Source organism: Mustela putorius, unplaced genomic scaffold, assembly GCF_011764305.1.
Source record: "Mustela putorius furo isolate JIRA1106 unplaced genomic scaffold, ASM1176430v1.1 tig00003834_pilon_pilon_pilon, whole genome shotgun sequence".
NCBI classification, from domain to species: Eukaryota; Metazoa; Chordata; class Mammalia; order Carnivora; family Mustelidae; genus Mustela; species Mustela putorius.
The window spans coordinates 74001612-74028488 of record NW_025421987.1 but is presented as its reverse complement, the minus strand read 5'-3'; the positions used below and the strand labels follow the sequence as shown (position 1 = coordinate 74028488).

At 40.8% G+C, this 26877-nt stretch overlaps 1 protein-coding gene across 7 annotated transcripts in view; it reads left to right on the top strand.

The window, feature by feature from the left end:
• The window catches only part of PLD1 (phospholipase D1), a 199349-nt gene that overhangs the window by 63734 nt on the left and 108738 nt on the right, over positions 1-26877 (top strand). For 6 of the 7 annotated variants that reach the window (XM_004756582.3, XM_004756580.3, XR_006609154.1 and 3 more), the window contains 5 exons: positions 15101-15291; positions 15585-15712; positions 20388-20533; positions 20755-20860; positions 22093-22158. In XM_004756582.3, coding sequence (XP_004756639.1) covers positions 15132-15291; positions 15585-15712; positions 20388-20533; positions 20755-20860; positions 22093-22158 — 606 coding nt within the window. In that variant the 5' untranslated portion in view covers positions 15101-15131. Of the gene's footprint in view, positions 1-15100; positions 15292-15584; positions 15713-20387; positions 20534-20754; positions 20861-22092; positions 22159-26877 lie in introns of those variants that run through there. The other variant, XM_045088629.1, reaches the window with a different exon arrangement.

The following is a 26877-nucleotide window of genomic DNA, read 5'->3' as shown; positions in this document are numbered from 1 at the left end:
ATACAGGTTAACATTTAGGAAATAAAAACTTATGTACCTATAACATGTACATTTAATAAGTTTTATCATTTAGACTCATAGCCTTCTGAATCAAAATAAGAAAGAAAATGTTACTGGTGTATTGAGTCCTCTTAGTGCCCCTTCCTAATTGCATTCTTTCTCATTCTTTCTCTCTAAAGGTGACCCCTCTTCTGAAGTTGTTGTATATTATTTCCCCAGTTTCTTTGAATGTCCTACTTCTATATGTTAATGGGCACCATATAGGGTTATTCTGTGTGTTTTTTAATCTTAAACAAAAATTCTAAGTTGTGGGGCGCCTGGGTGGCTCAGTGGGTTAAGCCTCTACCTTTGGCTCAGGTCATGATCCCAGGGGCCTGGGATCAAGTCCCGAATGGGGCTCTCTGCTCAGCAGGGAGCCTGCTTCTCCTCATCTCTCTCTCTGTCTGTCTCTCTGCCTATTTGTGATCTCTCTCTCTGTCAAATAAATAAATAAAATCTTTAAAAAAAAAAAAATTCTAAGTTGTCTTTTTTCACCAAACTTTGTGTTGAGATTTATTCATGTTGATACAGGCAGTTCTGGTCTGTTTATTTTCTCTGCCATATAGTACTTCATTAAAAATATAATTTATTTATCCATTCTCTGATAGGTGGACATTTAGGTTTTCCAGTTTTCTTTACTGTAAACAGTGCTTCAGTGCTCATTCATAATATATGTTCCTATATAAACTCTCCCATGGTTGAGTTTCTTGGTGAATATATTTAGAGTAAGAATTGCGGGGGAAGGTTATGCCATGTTCCAATTTTTTAGACTTTGTCAAATTGCTTTCCAACAGGCTATTTTATTTTAAAAAATTTTATTTATTTGAGACAGTGAGAGTGCACAGGCGGAGAGGAGGGTCAGAGGGAGAGAGAGAAGCTGACTCTCTGCTGAGCAAGGAGCCTGATGTGGGGGTTGATCCCAGGACCCTGAGATTATGACCTGAGCTGAAGGCAGATGCTTAATCAACTGAGCACCTAGGTGCTCCTCCAACATGCTCTTTTTTTTTTTTTTAAGATTTTATTTATTTATTTGACAGAAATCACAAGTAGGCAGAGAGGCAGGCAGAGAGAGAGGAGAAAGCAGGCTCCCCGCTGGGCGGAGAGCCCTATGCGGGGTTCGATCCCAGGACCCTGGGATCATGACCTGAGCTGAAGGCAGAGGCTTTAACCCACTGAGCTAGCCAGGCACCCCTCAACATGCTATTTTAACTCATACTTCTACCAAGTGGTACATGAGAGTTTCATTATCTTACTAATATGTTATAATTTCTGATTTGCAAAAAATTTACTAGTTCATTGGATATGAAAAGTATCTTATTGTTTCAAAATGACTTCCCTGATTACTGGAATGGTTAAACATGTTTAAAGATTCACTGTAAATTCAGAATTCATCTTCTGTAAATTGCCTGCATGTACTCCTGGTCTATTTTCTACTGGTCTTTGGATCTTCTTCTTTCGTATTTCTAGGAGTTCTTTGTATATTCTGTGTATGTTTTCTCCAGATTTGGGTTTGTTATTTAATTTTGTCATTTGTCTAACAGAAGTTTTAAGTTTTAGTGTAGTTAAATTTATGAGCTTTTCCTTTATGGGCTGTGCTTTTTATATCTTGTGAAGATGCTTTTGTGACTCTAAGGTCATAAAGACTTCTTCTATAGGTTAGAATTTTTCTTAATCACATTTAGGGCATTAATCTGCACAAAAGTATTTTTATGGGAGCTGTGAGATTGAGAACTAATTTTATTTTCTATGTCTTTATGAATTGCCAGTAGTGCTAACATTGTTTATCAAAGAGCTTATTTTTTTTTTTTCTAATTCTTTTTCATGCCATTTCTGTCATCTGCCAAGACCCATATATGCAAGGGCTTATTTTGGGGAACCAAAATAAGAACGTAGTTGGTTCTATGTGTCTATTTCTGTGTCAGTACCACACTATTTTAATTTCTCCGTTTTTATAATAATTCTTGATACCTGGTTGGACAAAACTTATCTGCCTATTCTTAATTCTTTTCTGTTATGAATTTTAGGGCCGTATTGTCAAGTTCTACAGGAAATTCTTTGGAATTTGAATTAGTAGATTATTTTCAGGAAAAGTAACATATTCATTTATTTGGTTCTATATCTATTGAATTTTAGGATATCATTTCACTGTCTTATAGCCCAGTTTGTTTCTTGCCATTTTAAAGATTTTAGTTATTTATTAGAGAAAGAGAGGGCGAGAGAAAGGGAGAGCTTGGTGTGGGAGGAGCAGAGGGGAAGGGAGAGGGAGTAGGGGAAAGAACTTTGGACTGAGTGTGGAGCCTGAAGTGAGGCTTGATCTCACAACCTAAGGTCCACAACCTGAGCCAAATCCCAAGAGTCAGATGCTTAGTTGACTGAGCCACCCAGTTACCCCACCCCCATTTGTTTTTGATGAGAGTCTAGTGGTCCTTAGTATGGTCCTCTTGAATGTCATAAGTCCTTCTTCTCTTCCTACTCTTAACATCTCTTTTCTTTATACTTTAGCAGCTTGACTTTAATATGCAAAGATGTGATTTTCTTTGTATTTATTCCTGCTTGGGATCCACCAGACTTCTTCAATCTGTAAATCTATTTTGTTTACCAAAGTTGATAAAATTTTTAGCTATTATTTCCCTAAATACTTTTTTTTCCTTCATTTTTTCTCTAGCCCAACTTTCCGCGCTCCAAATTACATGTATGTTTGATCTTTTGACATGAGTATATAAGTCACTGGAGCTCTATTCATTTATTAGAAATCTTCTTCCTCTTCTGTCTCTTCTTTAGATTGGATCATTTCTGTTGATCTGTCTTCAAGTTCACTGACACCTTCTTTTGTCATTGCCATTTTCTGTTAAGCCCATCCAGGGAATTTTTCTTTCTTCCTGCTAAGATTTTCTTTTGTTCATGAAAAACGTATTTTCTTTTATGTTCTTGAGTTTTTTATAATAGTTGCTTTAAAATTCTCGTCTGCTGGAGGTCCTTGGGTAGTACAGTCAGTTAAGCATCTGACTCTTGGTTTCCTCCCTAAAATAAATAAATAATCATTTAGAAAAAATATAATAAAATCCTTGTCAGTTGATTTCAACATCTCAGGATGAGTCTCCATTGATGATAGTCTTTTCTCTTCAGAATGGGTCACATTTTTCTATTTCTTCTATATCTAAAAATGTTAGATGAAAATTGACTGAATATTGTAGAAGCTCAATTCAGTTATGTTCCTTTCAAGAGATTTTTTGGGTTTTGAGTGGGTAGTTAATTTGCCTGGACTTCAACTCCAAGCTCTGTCATTCCTGTGGTGGGCAGCTGCAGAAATCCCAGTGGAAGTCATTTTACTACTACATTTTACTACTATCTGAGTTGCATTGTATCCATGCCTGTGTAGTTCAAGAGTCAGCCTGTGCAGAATTTGGCACTCCCCTTTGTGGCTCCCCTTTCCAGAGTTTCCCACTTCACCTTTCAGCTGTTGTGAAAGCCATGAAGCCTGCTGTAAGCCAACAGGATTATGGATTTTCTATCTGAATTTTCGTCACCCAACCTAGCACAGACTTAGTCTGCTTTTGGACAAAAATTCTGCCATTCCTTTCTTCCAAATGTAGATTACCTTCCCATTTCTGCTTCTCTGTAGTTGTTCTTCAGTGACTTTTTATAATTGAATTTATAGTCCTTATCTGCGGGTGACTGATGTAACAGGAACTGCACCTCCATTTCTGAAAGCCATAAATTGTAATCCTGGATCAGTTTTATCTAAAGGTTCTCATTTTGTAATTACCTCAGTTCCATGCAGTTTCTTCCCAGGATTGTTGGGTATAGTTTTTCTAGTCTCTTTGAAACAGATAGTGTAACTCTTGGAGGCTTGCTTCCAGGCCCCGGCTGCCTATCGTCCTGTGGTTCTGTCTTCTAACATTCATGTGGGGACAGAACTGTAATCCCAGAACTTTTATCCAAGACCAAAACCGTTGAGCCCCTTCAGCTTTAGTTCTAGGGTACTCATCTGACTTTGTGTCTTCTTCCTTGGAAACTGGAGGTTTTCCTTCATTATTGCATTTGTTGTTGCTGCCTCTGCTTTTATCCTTAACTAAGTATTTTTAAAATAGGATTACAATTTATTCAGCAATTCTGTTTGTAGTGGGAAAGGAGCAACTATATTAGCTTAATCGCTTTGTTTTCATATATTTGTAGTAGTGTTTTCTTTTTTTTTTTAAGATTCTATTTATTTGAGAGAGAGAGAGAGAGAGCACAAGCGGGGAGAGTGGAAGAGGGAGAAGCATGATCCACACTGAGCAGGGAGCCTGATGTGGGACTCGATCCCAGGACCCTGAGATCCTGACCCAAGCTGAAGGCAGTTGCTTAACCAAATGAACCACCCAGGCGCCCCTGTAGCAGTGTTTTCTATAGTGGGTGACATCAGACCATCCCCAGAATACAACTCTGACTGCTAGTTCTTGTTCTTAGAGGTGGGACTGGGCTCTGGTGTGGATACAGGGCCTTGGTCATAGGTCTTTTAGCTGGAGGAATAGCTGAAGGCATAGGAACAACCAACATTTCAGCATCTGCTAGAGCCTCAGCTCTTAGCTACTCCCTTTAGATCATTTAATTCTTACAATTCTTGAACAGTATTACTTCTACTTTATAGATTTAGAGACTGAGCCTTACGGAGATGTAGATAAATTGTTTCAGCATAAGGAGAGTCTAAGCTGTTTGACTCAAAAATCACATTTTTTTCCATGGTACTCTGCGGCCTCAACAAATATTTTTTGTAAGTATGTGGATGGGTAAGAAAAAATGAGACTTCGCTATGTTTATCAGCAGTCTTGACAGAATTGGAGGGCTCATTAGCCCTGGAGAATGTTTGGAAGACTTTACCCAGGTGTATTTGCCAGCTTCATTCTTCTCATAGGTGAGATCCATGGGTTATCACTGAAAATGCTCTGTGTGTTGCCTAAAACCATTGTAAAGGAGGTTGTTTGTTCCTTTGGAAAGAAGTGAAAGGGAGGAGTCATAGACGTTTAGACAGCTGGAAAGAATATTAATGATAAAGTCTCTATGAGGGAATGCTGATTCTTGCTGAGTGGGGCTCCCATCAAAAGATGCAAAGATCAGTTTTTAAAAAAGCATTACATCAAAAACATGATGTAGGGGTGCTTGGGTGGTTTAGTTGTTAAGCGTCTGCCTTCAGCTCAGGTCATGATCCCAGGGTTGAGCCCCGCATGGGGCTCCCAGCTCAGCGGAGGCCTGCTTCTTCCTCTCCCACTCCCCCTGCTTGTGTTTCCTCTATCACAGTGTCTGTCTCTGTCAAATAAACAAATAATATTTTTTAAAAAGGGGCGCCTGGGTGGCTCAGTGGGTTAAAGCCTCTGCCTTCGGCTCAGGTCATGATCCCAGGGTACTGGGATCGAGCCCTGTATTGGGCTCTCTGCTCAGCAGGGAGCCTGCTTCTCCCTCTCTCTCTCTGCCTGCCTCTCTGCCTACTTGTGATCTCTGTCTGTCAAATAAATAAAATCTTAAAAAAAAAATTTTAAAAAAAAGAATGATGTATTATATGTTGGCTAATTGATTTAAATAAAAACACAACACAGTAAAAAACGAAAAAGAAGCAGTGATAGTAGAAATGAAGTCAAAACTTTTGAATCCATAGCATAGCATCTTGATCAATTCTTATCAGAAGCAACATGTATTCACTAAAAACAATCTTTAATATTTTGATCCAGTGAAAGGGAATTTTTCTTAAAGCCATGTGATGCAAATGAACTGTATCCTGGAAAAAATACTTATTTTGTTCATCTGTTGCTCACCCACTGAATCGTTGGTGGCCTAAGTCTGCCTTAGTGAGAGAAAGGTTTATATTAGTTTACTTAGCAGAGTTTGTCAACGAGCGTAATACTTGTTCCTATAAATTAATATGTAGTTAGCGTCTATCTCCTAAAGTCCCATCACTAAGCCTGCGTGTTCTACTCTTGGCCATAAAAAATTAAACATTTACTTAATACCAAAGGATGTTATTTCTGGAAGTCTGACCACAGATTTTAGCAGGGTTAATTACTTTCTTTTTTTTTTTTAAATAAAGAAGAGTTTTCCTTCTTGGATCCTTATTGTTTAAATCAATGTGGTGCTTATACAAAGTCTCTTACACCTAATAAGCTTATTAACAAACTTTGGAATTAAGAGGGGCCCTCCCCTGTTTCCTCCAAATACAAATGTTTATGTGTACACTGCCGTCAACAGAAGCAGGAACAAGTCTTAACTTAGGTGTTGGCTCAGAACATCTGAATACCCTTGGCATTTGGGGTAGGTTTTTATCTCCTGGGTGGGGTTGTGTAGAATGTGTTGTTTTCTCTGGCATTTAGAGATGCTGAGAGAGGAGTCTTTCTTACAATAATGTGTCTCTTGTAAAGTCTAAACAAGACAACTGGTTGTTAATTTCAGTTTTTAGATGAGGACACTGAGCACTGAAGTGATCTTGTCCAGGTTAGTGAAAGCAAAAACAGGAGCAAACTCTAGGCAGTTGACTCCCATCAGGTTGCTGTGTGAGCTTGAGCAAGTCACTTAGCCTGTCTGGGCCCTCAGTTGCCTCGTCTATAAGAAGGGGTTAAAAAAAGTACCCTCATCATAGGGCTGTTGTAAGGACAGTTGAGTTAACGTATGCAATGTGTCCAGATCAGTTGGGCATAAAAGCACTATGCCAAATTTACTTTTTCTTATTGCTATTAACTTCAGCACAACATGGATTTCTGCAGGAGGTAGGATGCTTCATGGTTCCTGTTGATTACAACACGACCCTAGCCCAAGTTTCCTGGGTAATAGAGCCTGAGCTAAGGTGCTTGGTGGTCTTAACCCCCGCCCCCTGCTTCCGGGTTGGCTGTGTGGTACTCAAGTGCTCAGTGCTGTCAGCTGGGAGGAGAGGGGAAGGGCATGCATCCATCTTAACTCCCCTGATCTCAGAGGCTATGTGACTCAGTCCCCCATGCCCCGATAGCCCACAACTCTGGAGAAAGCTGAATCCAGAAGCCTGAGGATGAGCCAGTGCGTCTGGGGATCTGAAGGGTGGGTGGAGTGGGGGTGCTGGACCCATCCTAGCCCCTGCTGGGCTGTGTCCTGGGCAGGCTGTGTGGAAGCCCTGCCCTCAGCCAGCAAGAGGCAGACACAGATGGTGGGATGAGGAGAAGAGCTAAGAATGGAGCAGATTTCCACTGAGCCAGTGACTGAGGCTGGGGAGGTGGGTAGTGTGGACCCATCGGGGTGGCCTGCGCTGGGATCGGCCTCGCCACTCACCGCTGTGCAGTCTCAGTAAGGCTGCTACGGCTCTGTGTCCTCGATTCTAAATGAGACTATCATTTTAGGAGATTAGGAGAAGGAGAAATCTCTATAACGTGCCTTTAGTACTTGGCTCAGCGGAGGAACTCGGTAAATGACAGGTCAGACCTTCATATCTACCCATATTTGAAATAGATCTCTGTTTTCCTTAACACTGGTATTTGGCTCTGGAAATGAAACATCTGTTTGATTTCAAAGATAGGACTGAGACGAAACAAAGGGAGATGATGCTACGGCAAAGAGGGGGATATGTAACCCGAGGACATGGCAAAGGAAATGACTAAGACAGTTTATGGCAGAGAAGAGAGGCCATCCAAGGAGGTCAGAGGATTCAGGGAAAATCATGAGAATCAAGAAGTGGTTACCATGCTAACAAGTATTGCTTTGTGTAGTTGTAGATCTGTTTTGTTTGTAGCTGGGGGAAAAGGAGAGAACATGGTTTCCAACTCGGTTCCATGGGTGCACCAATATTCTAGAATATTCGGCACCCTCCTCTGCAATCTGGGCACCTCAGGGAGAAGAAGAGCAGAGTCTGTGTTAGACCGAGTGGGGGCTGTGATACGAATCCAGGAAAGAAGGATAAGTAAATGGGAGATTGCTGGACTCAGCGGGCCCCAAGGTCAGATCAGATCTGGAGCTCAGAGGGGTGGATAGTGTTTGGGAGCCAAACTTCTACTTCCCGGAACCAGGCAAGTGACAGCAAGCCTGACCGCAAAGGCCATGCACAGGAGAAGGGAGTGTGTGATTCTGTGACGTCTCTTTTTCTGACATGGGTGCCAGTGGACACAGTAGCAGAACGGGAGTTGGCTCCCCACTCAGCCAGACCTGTGCTGAGAGCTGGTGTGCTTTCTGACTTGTCGCCTTGGTCAGCCTGTTTTGTTAGCTATAACGAAGAAATGAGGACTGTACCTCCCGCATGACGTTGTTGTGAGGAGGCGTGAAGATTCTTGGCGGAATCCTGGTGCATGGTGAGCTTGGAGGGCAGTGTTCTAGTTGCTACTACTTCAGCAGCCTGTGTGTTTCTTGTAGTTCATGGCTCCTCTCAGAGGGTCTTTCAACCAGAAGGCTTTGCCATCTGAGAGTATCTGTGGCATTTGAGGGAAGTGTCTTTGTGGCATTTGCAGGACAACCTGGAGCCAGCTGGTTTCTCTGTAGGTAGCCCATTACAGCCATCCAACAAATATTTACTGAGCAGGTGCTCAGCGAGGTGTCAGTGGTGAAAGGTCTGGCTCCCCCTCTCCCCTACCGCAAAGTGTCCCCATCTGGTGGGAAGATGGCCACGTCAGCATATCAGCTCATGATGGCAGCTCAGTGGAAGGGCTTCTGAACCTAAGGGTTTTGAAGGGACAACCATAAACCTATGAAGGGATATGAAGAATATGTTCATTTTTTTCTGGGGTTGGGGGAGGTTCCATAGATCTCATCAAAGTCATGAAGGGGACTGGATCCAAAAGGGAGCAGGAGTCACTGCAATGGACACAAGGGACACAGTGCAACAGTAGTGATGTCTTGTCAGACAGGAAGAGGACGACGAGGCTGGGGAAATGTGCAAGGAACAGGAAGTGCCCTAACTGGGTTTGACTGCTTAACACCTGGTGATTGTTTTTGCTGGGGAAGGCCTGGTGGTTTCTCTGCAAATGGTGGAGTCAGGTTCAGAAAATTTCAGGACTGGCTGATTGGGAGAGTCCCATTCTTAGTGGAGTACAACCAGAAAGACAGCCACTGGATGGTATATTAATTTGGAGCTAAATAAGTAATGAAAGACAGGATATTTCCTAGCCTGTCAGCCCTGAAAAATACTGAAATGAAAGCAAGTTTCTTAAGGTTATTTTTCAGGGGCTGCCAGTTAATAGAATTTATTTTTATTTGTTTATTTTTTAAATTTATTTGTCAGAGAGAAAGAGAGAGAGCATGAACAGGGGGAGAGGCAGGCAGAGGGAGAAATACTCTTCCTGCAGAGCAGAGAGCCCAATGCGGGACTCGATCCCAGGACCCTGGGATCATGACCTGAGCCTAACGCAGATACTTAACCGACTGAGCCACCCAGGTATCCCTCCTGTTAATAGAATGTAAAGGTAATATTAGCAACCTTGCCTGTGGCTGTGTATGCATTATGACATTGCCTCCTCACAGCTTCCTAACGTAGGAAGTGTAGGTGACTCTGTTTTCCCTTTTACAGAGGGGATGCTGAAACCCTGGAGGCTGTTGGTTGCCCAGGTTACACTGATTATAATGGTAGAATAACCTTGGTCATCCGGCCTCTCCCCTGCACCCCTGACATTTAATTACATGTCCAAGATGCATAATAAGCCCTCCGCTGATATTTGTGGAACTCATGTTCTTTAAAAAAAAAAAAAAAAAAAAAACAAAGATCCAACTAAACACCAGGAGTCTTTTTTCCTTTTTTTCAATGTGTTATTTTCTCAAAATATATTATCTGGCATGTAAACTATGATAATATCATTTACTTTATTCAAAGTCAGCTCAACTCAAAAAATATTTATTCAGGGCTTACTATGTCACTAGATATTGAGTTTAGTACTTGAGTCCACATTTATGATGTTTGCCTTTCAGGGGACGTCAAGTCAGTTCTGGACAAATCATTGCTATATAGTGTGCTCTGGGAGGTTATATGGGCCCACCAGTTAACTTCAACAGAATGAAAAATGGGAAAACAAGAAATTCTCGTGACTCAGTTTGGTTTTAAATGATCTAATTATAATTCGTTTCACATCCAAACATTATGCTGTGATTTTTGATTTGGAAATACATTGCATTTATTTTTCTTGGCAAGCACAAATAATGTGTTAAAAAATAGAGGAGAACTTTGCATGTTATGTTAGAAAGGGAAGCAAGAAATCAGTCGGTTGTCTTCACAGAATGAATGCTGAATTTTTTTTGTTATTGTTGTTCCTTTTTGAATTGTTTTATTCTGTGAGAATGTTAAGGAGTAAAAATCTTTAGTGTCTAACCGTCCTGCCATCCCCCAGTTCACTTCTGGCTGGTTAAGTAGCTGGACTTTGGAGTCAGGTCAACCAGGGTTGGGTCCAGCTCTAATCACTTCCTAGCCACAGGCTCTGGGAGAGTTTCCCATTCTCTCTAAGCTTTTCTTCTTTAAAATGGGGGTAATAAGTGTGCCTGGAATGGCTTGGTCGGCTAAGCCTTCAACTCTTGATTTTGGCTCAGGTTGTGATTTCAGGGTCATGCGATTGAACCCTGGGCATGCTGAGCATGGAGTCTGCTTAAGATTCTCCCTCTCCCTCTGCCCCATCCCACACCACCCCCACCATCTCTCTCTCTCTAAAACAAAACAAAACAAAACAAAACAAAACAAAACGAAAGGGTAATAATAGGGCCCTGCTCCTAAGATTGTTGTGAGATTCATTGAGAGTGTGTCATTAATCTTTATGAATAGTGCCTGGCATACAGTATATAGTCAGCAAATATTAACTAACATTAACATTTATTTTAACATTAATAGTTCTGGGGCGCCTGGGTGGCTCAGTGGGTTAAAGCCTCTGCCTTCGGCTCAGGTCATGATCCCAGGGTTCTGGGACTGAGCCCTGCATGGGACTCTCTGCTCTGCGGGGAGCTTGCTTCCTCCTTTCTCTCTGCCTGCCTCTCTGCCTACTTGTGATCTCTGTCTGTCAAATAAATAAATAAAATCTTTTTAAAAAATTAATAGTTCTAATATTATTATTATATTTTTGGCGTAGACATTGCTTATATACTATCCGAAAGGAAAATATCTGCTTCCTTTGGTGTTCTCCTTCTCAGTCATGTTGACCATTAAGATTAGAAGAAAACTCTAGAGTTCTCTGATTTCACCAGTGAATAACAGGAGGTCATTTAAAACTGTTCCCTGCAAAAAATTATAATTCTAGTATTCAATACCAGGAAGAAAAAAAATCGACCCCATTTACTTCCCAGATTGAGATGCAAACAGAAATAAAACACAGCTGCTGTTATCATCCATGGGCACCATCTCTACTTGGTACCAAGAGAGATAATGATCTTGCAGTATTTTATAAGGAGATAACAAAATCAATTACATTATCTCAAATGTAAACACTGAAGGCCTTATCCCATTGCTGGTTAAGATAGGCTGTGACTGTGGCAGCTGTTCACTCACCAGTACAGATTAATTTAGATAAAAGAAAACATAGGCTAATAAATTAAGGTTTGACAACATACAAGTGTGGATGGCCTTACAGTTTGATATTCAAGAATGAAACCAGCAATACAATTGATGGACAAAACGTCAACACAGAGCAACCATGGACATGAGTGGAGGCAGTAATGTGGACAGTTTGGTTCATTTTCCATTATTAAATGGTTAGAGTCTTCACAAAAGCTTGAAAAAAAATCTACAAACCGTTAGGGTCCACTGAAACTCCATGTGATATTATAAAATATTATGAACCACAAAAACGAAAGGCTAAAAAGAAATGTAGGAGGCTGTTGGGATATGTTGTTTCTATAATTACAATGACTGTAGGGCTAGTAGGATCCCTTTGAAGGTACAGGGATTGAACTAGCTAACATCTTTTGTTGTTAGAAACATAAACCTTATAAAAAAGATTAATTTGTAGACATTCAACCCATTAAATAAAATCAATGATTATGAACTTCTATAACCAAGATTTTATTTAATGGGTTGAATGTCTATAAATTAATCTTTTTTTTTTATAGATTTTATTTACTTATTTGACAGAGATTACAAGTAGGCAGAGAGGCAGGCAGAGAGAGAGAGGAGGAAGCAGGCTCCCCGCTGAGCAGAGAGCCCGATGCTGAACTTGATCCCAGGACCCTGAGATCATGACCTGAGCCGAAGGCAGCGGCTTAACCCACTGAGCCACCCAGGCGCCCTATAAATTAATCTTTTTCATAAGGTTTATGTTTCATAACATAATGACAATGATTATGAACTTCTATAACCAAGTCAATGAGATTTGAGAGCCAAACAAATCTGCTTTATAAGTAAACTCAATACTCACAACAAGTTGAGTGACTTTGGGCAAGTTCCTTAACTAAGTCTTTCAGAATAATCATAAATATCAGGTGGTACCATTGTGAGTATTAAATAACATAGCTGTGCTGAAATTTGCTTATTTATTAGCACATAATAAGCACTTGAGTATAACTGATAAGAAGATTCCTTTCTATTTCTAAGTTTTTCACAAGTTTATATGCTTCTGTTCTTTCTATCTGAAAAAGGTTTTTTCTTTTAGCTCGATTTCAGTGACTCTGTACTATTTATTCCACTTTTCTTGCAGTATGTAGTGTAATCTGATCTCTGTATATCTCAACTTCAACATGCATTTTAACCTGACATTCTGTCCCAGAGGACAGTTTTCCTTTGCTGTGCTAAGGAAGTTGGCAGAGTTAGCCGTAAGACAGTTTAATCAATAGAAAATACCCAAGATTTACAGATTCATGAGCAGCTGTGATATGAGGTAATTTCTTACTTGCTTTACCTTGTCTCATTTCCTCTAAGTTTTTCATTAACTTGTATTTTAAATGAAGCAAAACCTGGCTCATGGGTGGCATCTAGTAAGTGTTTGTTGAGGTGAGAGGGAAGGAAATAAATATTTTAATTGTGACCAGAGGCAACAAGCTCCTCCATGGAAGCCGAGCCAACCTTCAGTAAATTATCCATGCTGGAAAGCATCTGCCACCTGCTTCTCGTGTTCATACAAAAAACTACTTGGGTTAGTTTCTTGGGTTAAAGTGATTAACTTATACGGGGAAGCTGAACAATAGGGGACATTTTTAATCTACAGTTAGGGTTCTAGTGTTACAGGGACCCTAGAGATGAAATTCTCACCCTCCTTAGCCTATAAGGAGTAACGAAGGCCCCGAGAGAGTAAATGGCTCCATCCCAAAGTACTGAGCTTCAAGAGGAAGTCCCTTTCTGTTCTTTCCATTTGAGTCTTGTCCAGGGGCACTTCGAATTTACTAAAACTTCCATCTATTGCAGGGACATGTACGTATTTACCAAAGGTATACAGGAAGATAAAAGACTGTGGTTGAGAACATCAGCTCTTGGGTCAGAGAGACCCGGTTTTAAATCCCTTCTTCACTACTTGTAAGCTCTGTGACCTTGGACACATTGTCCGAGGTGTTCATCAAATTACCTAATCTCTCTGTGCCTCAGTGTTTTTCTCTGTGAAGAGGGGATGGTAAGCTCTTCAATAGAAATAAACCTGCATAGATTTATTATTGATGATAAACACAATAATGTATATATAAAGGGCTATCACCAAGCCAAATGCATATGAAGCAATCAGTATACATTAACTATTATTATAATATAAATTAGAAGTGGGAAAGAGAGGTGAGGGGAAGCAACGTAGGCAAGAATGGGCCTCTGTTTTGCTAACTGTAGGCCACTGATGTGGCTCCAGGCTTCCTTACAGCCAGCGTGGAGAAAGAAACATGACCAATTATGTAGTTCACAGAGAACTTTGTTTTATTAATTATATAGATCTGGGCAAACCAGAGCCACATTCCTCTACCCCAGTCTTCTGAGTTACTAGACATGATCTCTTTCTACCAGACATGGCAGTACAGGTTTCAGAGACTTGATGAGTTCCCATAAGGGCTGTGCAGGTCTGGTCAGGCTCTCTTAGCGTTGGCCACAGAGCCTTCTCCCCTGACCCCCCTCCCCCAGATTCTTGATCATGCCGGTAGGAGAGAACCTGGCTGAAGGTCTTGCGCTGAGCACATGCTCTTCTCAGGAAGGCTAAAGACCTTGGAGGAGGCCAGGAATGAACTTGAACTTATTCATCATTATGTATTTGCTCATGGCACCTCACAATGAGTGAGCGACAGGTGCTCTGTAAATGTTTGTGAGGTATAGTAATAAGTGAGCTTGTATGGCAGAGTTGTTCTTATGAAAATCCTGCCATTTTCAGGCCTGGTTGTAACAGAGAGATTATTTCCAGCAAGAGGAATTTTTCATCCAGCTCTGATGATAGCGCTCAAGGCGTAAATCTCTGTATTTTAAAAGAAAAATAAAATCTGTGTGAACTCTTCCTCCCTGGGTATTGGTGTGCAACGACTTGTGTTATTAAATGTCGAAATGAGATAGAACCGGTTTTCTTAAAAAAGGAGAGAAGTACAATTCGAACACCTCCAGTATCTTTCAGAAGAAGTATGCTCATCAGTTACCTTTCAAGACACGTACATTGTCATGGCCCAAACCTCCTAGTTCAAAAAGATCGTATATACATTTTGCTTGGGATAGAGGACATCTAGAAAATTTCTGCTGTTGCAAAAATAACTTTTAAATCTGCTTCTTGAAATTATTGTAAAATGCCCTCAATTTTCTTTAGAAAATATTTAAAGTGGGTTAATTTTACCTGACATTTTTTCCCCAATGTATTTGTTAGCGTGGAGAATCCATTCCTTCCCTCTGAATCACCATCGCCAAACCAGCCTCCCTGGAGTCTCTCATTTATCCAAGTTAATGAAATTGGATGAAAGATATGTTGGCATTTCTTCAATGTAGCATTTCTCTTTCTTATTTGCTTGTGATTAAGGATCTCACTCCGATTTAATTTACAGGCTAGGAATCCTTTAAACATGAAACAGGAAAATCAATGACAAGGTTGCTTGAGATAACCGAGGCTCACACAGAGAGGGTTGACTTGTTTCCATGTGCGGTCTCTAAGCCTGGCTTCATACCGTGGAATGAGTGTGGATTCATTCGAAATAGTAAATCCTTGTAACCCTTCCTTTTTCTCCCCAGCCCCTTTGCTCGTACCCTGTCGGAAGCCAACATGTCCCTGAAAAATGAGCCAAGAGTCAATACCTCTGCACTGCAGAAAATCGCTGCTGACATGAGTAATTTGATAGAAAATCTGGACACGCGGGAGCTGCACTTTGAGGGAGAAGAGGTGGATTACGATGTTTCCCCCAGCGATCCCAAGATACAGGAAGGTAAAGACCGATGGTCTGAGCAAGGCGAGAGTTGATCGGCGTTGCTTGGCAGAGCGCGCGATTTGAAATAACAGGCAAATGATTGATTCCCCCCTCCCCTTTTTTAATTGTGTTATGTTAGACCTTCCTGTGGGTGTCTTCACCGAGGGCTGAGACTGCTTCATTAGCTGTGTGCTTGTAGTAGTTATGATTCTTGGGCCCATGCCCGGAAAAGGCAAATTAGGCTAATATCGTGTATCCTTGCAATGTCATTGTATTCCTGCAATAACGTTATCTACTTGTTTGTTTTTTAGCATGTATTCCGTTCTCTGCTATTTATAAGACTCAAGGATTTAAGGAGCCTAACATACAGACGTATCTTTCCGGCTGTCCAATAAAAGCCCAAGTCCTGGAAGTGGAACGCTTTACATCTACAACAAGGGTCAGCATATTTATGGACTCATCTTGTGTTAGCCATTGTAGACGAGTCGATGCACTGACTTCCATTTTCCTTCCTTGTAGTGATGACTATGTTTTTAGATTTTTTTTTTAAAACCACTTCTAAGTCCTCACTGACTCTCAAGTTTTTGCTTTCCATTTAGTCTTTATTCTCATATGCCTCTTTCCTCATTCTGGAAAATGCCTCTCTTAAAAAAAAGGGGGGGGATACCTAAGGCAAGTTTAATAATTGCTGAGTGCCTCTCCTAGTCCTCTTCTCTCCCCAATTTTCTGTTTAATGTGGGCTCCTGGGGCATAGCCATTCCACCTAGAATGCCGCATAGAAGCCAAGGAAAAGCTTAGCTTTCCTAATGCTTGTTTAGCAAGAAAATCATGATGTCACCTGGCTCTTGAAACAGGCCAGGATGCTAGTGGACTGGTCCGGGTCACTCCCCAGAAGCCCAGCTGAGCGAATTTTGCCGGCCTCCTCTGCCACTCTGATTCGCTCCTAGCACCTGTCCTTGAGGCCCTGTTCACAGGCTTTTCTCTTTGAGTGCTGGAAAGGCATCTTCTGTGAAGGTGACTTCACCAAGCAAAGCATCCCTTTGTGAAATGGATTGAACTAGAGGCTGTTAGAGTCACTGCCTTTGCTCAGTTACTGTTTATCACAGAGGTCCAGTCTAAGTGGAGTTGCTGCAGGCTGGTGGCCTTTGTCCCCTGGGGCTAAACTCTGGCTCCCCACAGAGGAAGGCCACCTTGGTTCCTGCCTCAGGGGAAGGGTAGAAGAACCTTGCTCCAGAGGCAGGGTCTGCCTGCCCTTCCTCCTTGTCTTTTGCAGGGTGCCACGTGCTACCTTGGTCCTCACAGTTTTGCTTAGTGGTCTGCCCTGACTACCTGTGCTTGCCTGCACATCTTGACTCCTAGTTTACACCCACCTTTCCTCTAGGCTGTTTGTATGAGATGAGTCTGTACCCTCTGCTATACTGCTAAGCACAACCCGCTCAGTAATGTCTCTAAGATGACCTTTGCTTTCCTATTTTGCCTACCAGCTTTTAGATTGGGAGGGGATAAGCATGCTCACAGGATTAAATGTCCAGACTCCAGAACCAGGCTGCATGGTTTAATTCCTGTTTTTGCTTTGTGATCTCTAGTAAGCTGTTTAATCTTTGTTTCTCCCATTTCCTTGTTTGAATAATGGGTGTAATGGTGCCTACATTATAGGTTTGTTATGAGGATTTAATAATAATACATAGCATTATACAAGAATTTTGTATATTATATTATTAGGGAGCAAGAACTTTCTATCCCCTTCAAAAATCCTTCTAGCCAGATGAAGACTCAAATTGACGTGAGACAGATTAATAGGAGAAAATAAAATTTAATTTCATGTGTATGGGGAATCCACATAGACATGGAAATTCCAAAACCGGGCAAAATCAGGTATTTATGTTATTCTGAACTATGGAGAATTGGGTCGGGGTCTAGAACTTCAAAGGGAAGGAATTCAGTTCATAGGGAGATGAGGAAGAGCGAATGTTTGGTAAACAAATGTTTGCTGGGCCACTCGGAAACAAGGAGACATGGAGGACTTTGATCGAACAGACCTTGCTAGTTCCTCCCTGTCTACCTTGCTTAGTTCATAGTATAATGTAGTCATCTGTGGTGAGCTTTCTTTCTGGAGCAGGTCCTCTAGCTAAATTCTTTCTAGACCGCTGAGGTCAGGGAGATAAAGAGCTTTTCCGGGATCTGCTGGGTTTGGTTGCTTTTTAACTCAAAGTGATCTTCATGCCAAAGCAGCCTGCTCTTGGCCCTTACAGTATTATAGAAGCATATGGCCCTTACAGTATTATAGAAGCATATACTGTACAATGCTATGTATTATTAACATGAGAGTTCTCCTAAAGTTATTCACAAAGATAAGTATTCAAGTTCCCAAGCCAGGACCTTCTCCTTGCTTGTGCTCCTGTTCGTTCGTGGAATGAGTTTGGTTTAGTTCCCTAAGGATTATCTGTACCCTCCTTGGTGTTTGGTTTCCTAAGACATGTGAACTAAATTCTTGCGGTTTACATGTGACTCCAGGTTTATAAAAATACACTTTTTCTAATTACCGAATACATTCTCTGTACCCGCCCAAGACAAGGCACATCTCTCTCATCTCTCTTCATTTGCATGACAGTCCAGGGAGACTGATGTTATTAGGGCCCTATCAGGCTGGAGATTTGCATTTGACTGTGCCCCACCCTTCTCCACCCTGTGTTCTGCCCCTCCAGGCTCTTGGCTTTTGTCCTGTGGTAGGGCTCAGACAGTGGAGAGCCCAGATAGGAAGTGGGGGTCCCCTTAGGCTGGCTGTGTCCCTTGACCAAGGCAGCCATCTTTATATGGTTCTCTCCTTCTTGTTCAGTACCTGGTCTTGCCTCTTGTCCTTTCAAGAGTGGGGATGCCTTCAGAACCCAGAACTTCCTTCCTTTAGGGTTTCCTTACCCCATCATGTCTTCGTAAGCAATTCCTTTATGAAAACTCTTCGAATTACTCCAATTCTAAAAAATTCCCATAATTCTCCTGGGATGTTGTCTGACAGACACTTGGCTGAAGTTTCACAGCTGGTAGGCTGCACCTCAGGGTTTCAGACCTTTAAAAGCTTCAAAAAGGCTGCGCTAGTCTTTTTTCATGGTACCATACTGCCTCATAATTGCTAAGAAGTTTAGTATGAAACTGGGTGTCTATATGTGAGGGATAAAACTTGGCATTTGCAGTATTTTCTAAGTATTCAGTTTTCATAGGATTGAAAAGTATAATCCCAGGAAATGTGGCCACTTGCTTAAATTGTGTAATTTTTCTTATGTATGTGGTTCATCTTTTTTTTTTTTTAAAGATTTTATTTATTTATTTGTCAGAGCGAGAGAGAGAGAGAGAGCGAGCGAGCAAGAGCGAGCACAGGCAGAGTGGCAGGCAGAGTCAGAGGGAGAAGCAGTCTCCCTGCGGAGCAAGGAGCCCGATGTGGGACTCCATCCCAGGACGCTGGGATCATGACCTGAGCCGAAGGCAGCTGCTTAACCAACTGAGCCACCCAGGCGTCCCTATGTGGTTCATCTTAAATTGAATGTTTTTCACTTGCCTGCAACATTTCTGGCCATTCTGAGTTTTCCTGCATTCTTCTGTGTGATACATGATGGAGGATGATGCTTATCATGTTGGCCAAAGTAAAAGGCAGCATACAGTTCTGAACCCCGGAAGTGGTGTTTTTCAACTTCCAGCTGTTATAACTGTCACGAATCCTAAGTTGAGGCAAAGCAAATGCTAGATTTGAATATTAACCAGTGATATGGTTGGATTCCAGACTTAAGAGCATGTAGGTTGCATTGATCCTCATGCTTATGTTTTATATACGACATCTACCCAGAGCGGTCATGCTTTAGAAGTTTGCCAAGTGTGCCAGACATCAGTAATGAGTGACAGTGGGCCGGGGATCCCCCATGGGCTTGGTGACATCAGAGTCTGGATCAACTAGCGGAGAAAGAGATACTTACTTTCTCCCGCCCCCAACACCTTTGGTTCCTAAACCTCCCAGCAGAGGCCAGTGTCCTCTAGGTGGACCAGAGTGCCCTGTGCCCTACCCAACCCCCTGTTCCCCGCCCCGCCTTCCAAACTCACAGACCTTCCTTCAAGATCTCCTCTGCTCCTCTGCTTTATTTTTTATTTTTTTTTTTAAGATTTTATTGTTTTGAGAGAGAGAGGGAGAGAGCGAGCCTGAGAGGGGGGAGGTGCAGAGGGAGAGAAAGAAACTCCCCACTGAGCTTGGAGCCTGACACGGGGCTTGATCCCAGAATTCTGGGATCATGACCTGAGCTAAAGGCAGACACTTCACCGACTGAGCCACCCAGGCGCCCTGCTCCTCTGCTTTAGAAATATCCCTCAGTTTCCTGACACTTTGTACTCTATCAAAACTATCCCCCAGATCGGTTAGTTTTTCTGGTTGAAATAATTCACTAGTCGATCTTGGCATTTTAATAAAAAATCTTTTAAAAATTTTAAGTGGGGATTCATTTTAGTTAAGTAATCGGGAAAAGTATTTTGCATGTAGGAAAATCTTGGGCTCCTTTCCCTCTAATTGTCCTATATCTTGCTGGTCACTGGTGGTGCTTCAGGGCAGGGAGATATTGTAGACAGGATAGACCTTGGAATATGTTTCAGGAGGAGAAGACATTAATGTCATTTGCAAAGGGCGAGAAGTGGGCTAAGATCATATTGTGTTCCTGGAATCCATTTCCTCCAGCTTTCCTCTCACCTCACTCCAGTTGTCTGTTCTCTGCTTATACTTTTGGACAAGCAAAATTACTTCTGATAACTAATTAGGGTCCTCACTCATTGTCTCCTTTACCTGGTTTCTTGTTTCAGGGTTGTGTGTGTGTGTGCGTGTGTGTTTATGTTTTTGGAGCAGTAGGATTTGTGGAGTTTGTCTTTGGTGCAATTCAGATTTGGTCTTTATGTATATTATAAGGTGAACATTTAAGGGAATATTAATTCTGTAATCAGTTGTTTTAGAAAACATTTTGCTTAAGTACTTATCCAAAACATGTAAGCCAAATTTAAGTTACTTATTAATTAGCTATAGTTCATGGAGAGATTTTAGAGTTTTTATTATTATCTAAAATATCAATCATTTTTATTGATCACTGTAGGTGCCAAGTATCAATCTTTACACTATTGAATTAACACATGGGGAATTTAAGTGGCAAGTTAAGAGGAAATTCAAACACTTTCAAGAATTTCACAGAGAGCTGCTCAAGTACAAAGCCTTTATCCGAATCCCCATTCCCACCAGAAGGTAACTGTTTCAGAATAATTATATAAAGTTATTCCAGTATACAAGTTGGGTGGGAAGAATATTTTATCGATATTATGGGTTAGCTTGTCCATTGTCAGTGGATATTTTCTATTAAAATAGGCTTTTCTAAAAATAAACCATTTTATGAAAGGTTTTATAAGAGTAATATTAGAATCATATCGGAAAGAATAATAAATGTTTCCAACGCGTGGGTGTTTTAGGCACACGTTTAGAAGACAGAACGTCAAAGAAGAGCCTCGAGAGATGCCAAGTTTGCCCCGTTCCTCTGAAAACATGATCAGAGAAGAACAGTTCTTTGGCAGAAGGGTAAGTCCTTCCAGTCTTCTGCTGTTCAGAGTAGAATTTTGTAGTTCTGTAGAAACCTGGCGGCTCCTGAGGGGTGGGGCTGGGGGGCTAGCTGCAACTGTTCTTGCCCCGGGAACCCTCACCCAGGCTGGCTTCTCTGGAACTTGTTAGGCAGTCCTTCCCCAAGCCATTTTGACCTGGGGAGGGTGTGTTTCCCTGAAGAGGAGGAGTGTTCTGTGAAGAAGCTTCCTCCCAGCGGGAACCTCTTAGGGCTCCTTGCGAGTCAAGATTGAGCTCATCGTTGAGTGTTTTGAGATCTACTCTTTTAACAACTTATATTTCCCTCTCTTTGTTCCAGGCTTTGTAGTAGCTTGTCCTAAATCTGTGGAGGTCTCATTCCCAAACTGTGGGGGGAGCTCTTCAGGTCAGAGAGTGGTAGGACAGAATCCCAAGGCCCTGGTCCTCTGCCCCAGTGATGCAGAGACACGCAGGGGAGGAGATAGTTTTTCTGCTGGAAAGTTACCAAGTAAATGTCAGTTCTGTTCTGTAATCTGAAAGTTTAATGTTCTGAAAGCAATATTTGATTTCTTCTTTGTGTAGTTGTCTTCTTGTATGAAATCTTTTTAGCGATCTAGAACAAATATTTTCCAAGATACTCTACAGTGTGGGGTTTCTGTGTGCACTTACGTGAATGCAGTTGAAAATGAGAAGCTGTGGCTTTAACAGTTAGTGCTTTCACACACATCATCGTAGTCACTGTGATGGACATTACCCTCGTGCATTTGAGTATTTGAAATCAGGGTACAACTTACTAGAAAGTCTCTCTCTCCTTTTTTTTTAACCTCTCCCTGCCCCCCCCCCGCCAAAACAGCTGTGAAAAATACAGTAATATATCCACCAGTAAATTCAGTGTTATAATTAAGGAAATTCAGGGTTTTAATAAAATCAACAAATGCCTTTAGACTGTCTACCATGGACAAGTCTTGTGCTAGTAACTATGGAAGATTAAAAGAATGTACAGCTTGGGTCTTGTCAGCAGTTTTTAAAAGACAGAAGCATGTAAAACATTAAATAGCAAGAAGGAATTTGAAAAATGGCTCAGGGGTACTATGGAAATACCTCATTAATGCTATTCAAGATTCCTTTCCTGTGATAATAGGAGTAAAGAATTGAATAAGTTTGCAGAAGGTAAAATGAGATAATGATCACATCCCTGTCACTGTTATCTCTCATCTAATATATTTGTGTTACAGAAACAACTAGAAGATTATTTGACAAAGCTACTAAAAATGCCCATGTATAGAAACTACCATGCAACAGTAAGTATTGTTCAGTGACTTAAATTTTGAAATAGTTTATAAAATCATAAGTTGTCAGCTGAATGTTGGATCGTTTTATTAACAGAAGTGCTTGTATCCACTTCTCCAGCATTCCTCAAGTTACAGTTAATGAGCGCAAAATTGACTCGACAGCAATAATTTAGTTCATGGCGATGCTATTTAAAAAATCATGTATAAATTAATGTGTCTAGAACAGTAGATTTAAACGAACTTGAAACTCTGCTCCAGGCTAGATTATCTAGAAATTGACGTCTTTGTCTCCTCAGGTTTCCAGAATAATACCCCAAAGCATTTCTAAGCCTAAAGGAAAAAACACTTGAGTAGTAAGTGAGGAAACAGCTGAGCAGAGTCGAATACCCAGCGTTTATATAGAGCTGCTTGGTTGGCCATCAGGTTAGCCCATGATGCTTATGAAAGGCCTGTCTTTTCGTGTGAAAGTGAGAAGCATGGGAAAAATGAGGGGGAGGAAAAAACTCTGGGGAAATAAAAGAGAGAAGACGTGGTGAGGCTTAGAAGCAGCTGGAAGGCCCACAGGTGCCAAGCAGGAAGGACCAGGCTTTTGTAGAAGTTTTCAGAAAACAGTAAGGTCAGTCCTCTTAGAGGCCTTGAAGGCATGTTTTTAAAGGGTTAATCTTCAATTATCTAAAAGTCCAGATAACTGAGAATGTCCTGGGTTATTGTATTTTTGCATCTGTATGTGTAGAAACTGTAATGCTCGGGGGTTGAATGTATGTATATGGTATAAGGGGCGGAAATTAAGAATAGGCAGTCACGGCCTACTAGATGTGTCCTCTAGTTTAGAGAATGCCATTACTTAAATACTTAAATAGAGGGAAGGGGCATCTGGGGGCTCAGTTAGTTAATCATCTGACTATCGGTTTCTGCTCAGGTCATGATCTCAGAGTCCTGAGGTTGAGCCCGCATGGGGCTCCATATCAAGGCAGAATCTGCTTGAGAGTCTTTCCCCCTCTCTTCCCTCCCCTGCTCCTTCCCCATCCCACACTTGTGTGCTTGCTCTCTCTCTCAGATACATAAAAAATTCTTAAAAAAAAAAAAAAAGAAAGAAAGAAAAAAGAAAGGAAATAAGGAAGGAAGTCTTCTGTGTTAGGAGAGGAAGCAAGAGCTCCTTGACCCTTTGGCGTTTTCTGGTGACTCGCTGCAATCTTGCTGCCTGCCAGGGTATTATCTGGAGGCTGGACAAACCCCCATTCTGTCCCCTAGTTCCCCCAAGCACAAATGATCTGGGGCAGAGCCCATGGCCCACCTTCTGCGGCAACTTGCATTGTTCCATTTGGTGGACTTGAAGGAGCATATGTGGTTTCCTAATCCTGGAGGAGTTTTCCCAGGAAAACCAGCAACTTGGGTCCAACCAGAGGCTCTCAAGAGGAGAAGGATAGGAGAGATTTCTTCCCTTCTAGGACTCAGGAACATGCATCTTTGAGAGAGTGTAACGAGTAAGGATGTCACTGCTGTTATTTCCGATTATATAACTGGTCATTGCTACGGCTAAAAATGCTGTTTCCTGTTGTGTTCTCTGAAGAGATATATGCTGAGGAGTATTTAAATGTGTGCCAGTACCAGTATGCGATGGTTTTGCATTTGTTTTACTCTTCTGCCTGCCTGTGACTTTATTGCTACTATTTCTTTTGGCTTTAGAACAGTAATTGCTAAGTTTAGTCTTCTCTTTCTGTATATAGTACTACATTTTAGATTCTTATGTTGATTAAAAAATGTGACATTTTCTTAAATGTTTATTTTATTTTCTAATCATGAAAATCTTTCCAGAGTTGAGCCGTATTTTGTCTAGGAATTCTAGAATGTCTTCTAAACATTTCCTCTAAAAGGGAAAACCTGGTCTCAACTGACCCAAATATATGTTACCCCACATTTTTGATAGCTACTTATTTACCCTAAGAATGGAATTCTCCATAATGATTCAGACATAAGATACAATTCAATCTATCTTAATTTTCTAACGTTATTAAATTGTCACATAATGTAATTTGGCCTAGAGACTAGATTTACAGGCTTTTGCCTCATATTTGTGAAATTAGATTGGCATCTTTGTGTATCCTTTGATAATTGTGAGAAATATTAAAACTCCTGTCTGTAAAATCATATTAAAAGTAATTTTTCGACAATCACATATAATTAATTTATACTTTTTAACTGTAAAACAAGCTTATTAGAAGTTAATTTGGGTCTTTAGGCCAGAGATCATGGATCATAGGTCAAGGGTCAGATAGGATCACATCTCTAATTTCCATAGAATTTCAATGAAACCAAACATGAACAGTTTTTTTTTTTTTTTTTTTAAATTTTCCTATGGTCATTGGTTAAGTTAGTACTTAGATCAGGAATTTTTTTTTCCAGGAGTATAACTTTTTAAATTCCTTCTTCCTCCTTGAGGGTCTGAAAAACATGTCATTAGTGTTTTAGTGAATTTAACATCAGATAATTCCCTCAGAGATTATTGGTAATCCATTCTGTTTACTCATTTGTAAAATAGGGATACATGTCTTTGTACTCTGCTTAAGGCATAAATCTGTTTTTAAAAAAGGGATGTGTTTACTCAATTGTAACATACAAAATACAAAATCTCAAACAGAATTCCTTTTATATTCTAAGTTGTATTGGTGCTAGCTCTAATACTGAAGCCTAATAATAAAAGGGATACTGAAATATCTAATAGTGAAAGGGAGCATTTTAATTAGTAACTGGAAAATGCATGGCTTGCAGGGAATTTAAAGGAAGAGTCATTAGGAACAGGAAATGTGGGTGCCTCAGTGGCTCAGTGGGTTGAAGCCTCTGCCTTCAGCTCAGGTCATGATCTCAGGGTCTTGAGACGGAGCTCTGCATCGGGCTCTCTGTTCAGCAGGGATTCTATGTCCCTTCCTCTCTCTCTGCCTGCCTCTCTGCCTACTTGTGATCTCTGTCTGTCAAATAAATAAATAAAATCTTAAAAAGAAAAAAAGGAACAGGAAATGTACCTTTTTTCCAGCTGAAGATTAAAATCTAGAAAGGGAATGAAATGCATCATTTCTAGAAGCATCCTAGGTTGACAGGATGCTATTGCTAACTTCCGGTTTGACTGACATTTAACTGTGGTAACTCAGATTCCTTACCTCCCAGAGGGTGATTTCAGGCTAATCACCCTCTGGGAAGTAAGGAATCTGAAAGCATTCCACAGACAGACAATACTGAGCCCCCCCTCCCCCTTGTTTTATACGGTGAGTGAATTCAGTTTGAGGGGAAGAATGGGTAAAGGTGAATGAAGATGCCCACAGTGTTTCCATGCCAACGGGGAGAAGCTGTGCTGTTAAACAGCTGCGCCTGCAAAGTAAGGGACGTCTTGTCGTTCTCATGATTGAGTCTTAAGAGCTGAGAGGATCTGGCCTCTCCATTTCCTCCACTGATGAGATGTCTTCTCTTTTCTCTGGGGCTGTGTTCATTGTCTGACCTGGAAGGCAAGCTTTCCTGGAGTAAGAGAGCCAACCTCCTACCCTTCCCAGAAGGGCACTGCCCAACCCAGCACTTTTGTCTCCCTTGCTTCTGAGAATTTCCCGCTGGGGCACTTGCTTGGGCATTTTGCTGCCTCAGGCATCAAGGTGGCCTCTGAACATCCCCTCCCCTTCCAGTACAAAGATGAACTGGAGGAACTATGAATGCATGATTGCCGGGTAATTTCCAGGGCTTGTTGTTACCCCTTGAGCTAATTGCTTGTCCCTTGTCTTTGGAACTTTATTCCCTGTTTGCCTAACATTACTTGTACTTCTCACAAGTTGGAAAAATAATATTGATTAATACATTCAAGAGATCAGTCAGCCTGTGGAATATTGTCCAGCTAAACTGATCATTAAATTCATGTTCTTGAGACTCACTCACCTGGGCAAATAGAGAATTGATTGTTACCACTCAGGATGCACTGAGAAGTGTGGATGACACAGTCTTTGTTCAATTTCACATTGTGTTATTTGGGTTTGCCTCTAAATTGACCTTGCCACATTTACTTTTAATCTGACAAATCTGTATTAGAGCACATATTGCCAGAGATTCTTTTTTTTTTTTTTAATCAATAACAAGGCTAGTTGTTTCTTGAAATCTCTCCCTAGTTGAACTAAAGTGATAAGGATAGTTTTAAATTTTATATTGGTACATAAATCTCTGCATTACTAACACATTTTTTTATTTAGATGAAATTCTTTACACTTAGCAATTTTATTATATTTTGAAGTTATGATTTCTGAATTATTTCCAAGAATACTTCTGCTGTCAACTCGATGATAAGAGCCATGTGAATAAGAAACTATCCAGATATTAGATAAATGGTTTCCTTGATTTTTGCTTTTCATTTCCTGTTCCTCCATTTAACTGTTCTGTAGCTTTGCATATAAATTAGTTATACCTCTGTAGTAATTTCTTCCAGTGTAAACTAGGATTAACATTTTCTCTCTGCTCCCTAGAGATTAAATGAGAAGTTATGGTTTAGGGTTTTAAAACATTTTGGATTCTATGTTCAGAGTCTGCAGTGTCACGTCTAATAACAAGCATTTCCACAGATGGGATTTTAAAAATACGGTACTGAATTACAATGTTTTATACAAGAATGAACTGTAAAGTCTTCATAGAATCTTTATAAAAAATTTAATGTGAAGATATATTTGATTGAGGGTTTTTAAGTCTTTCAGGATTTTTTTT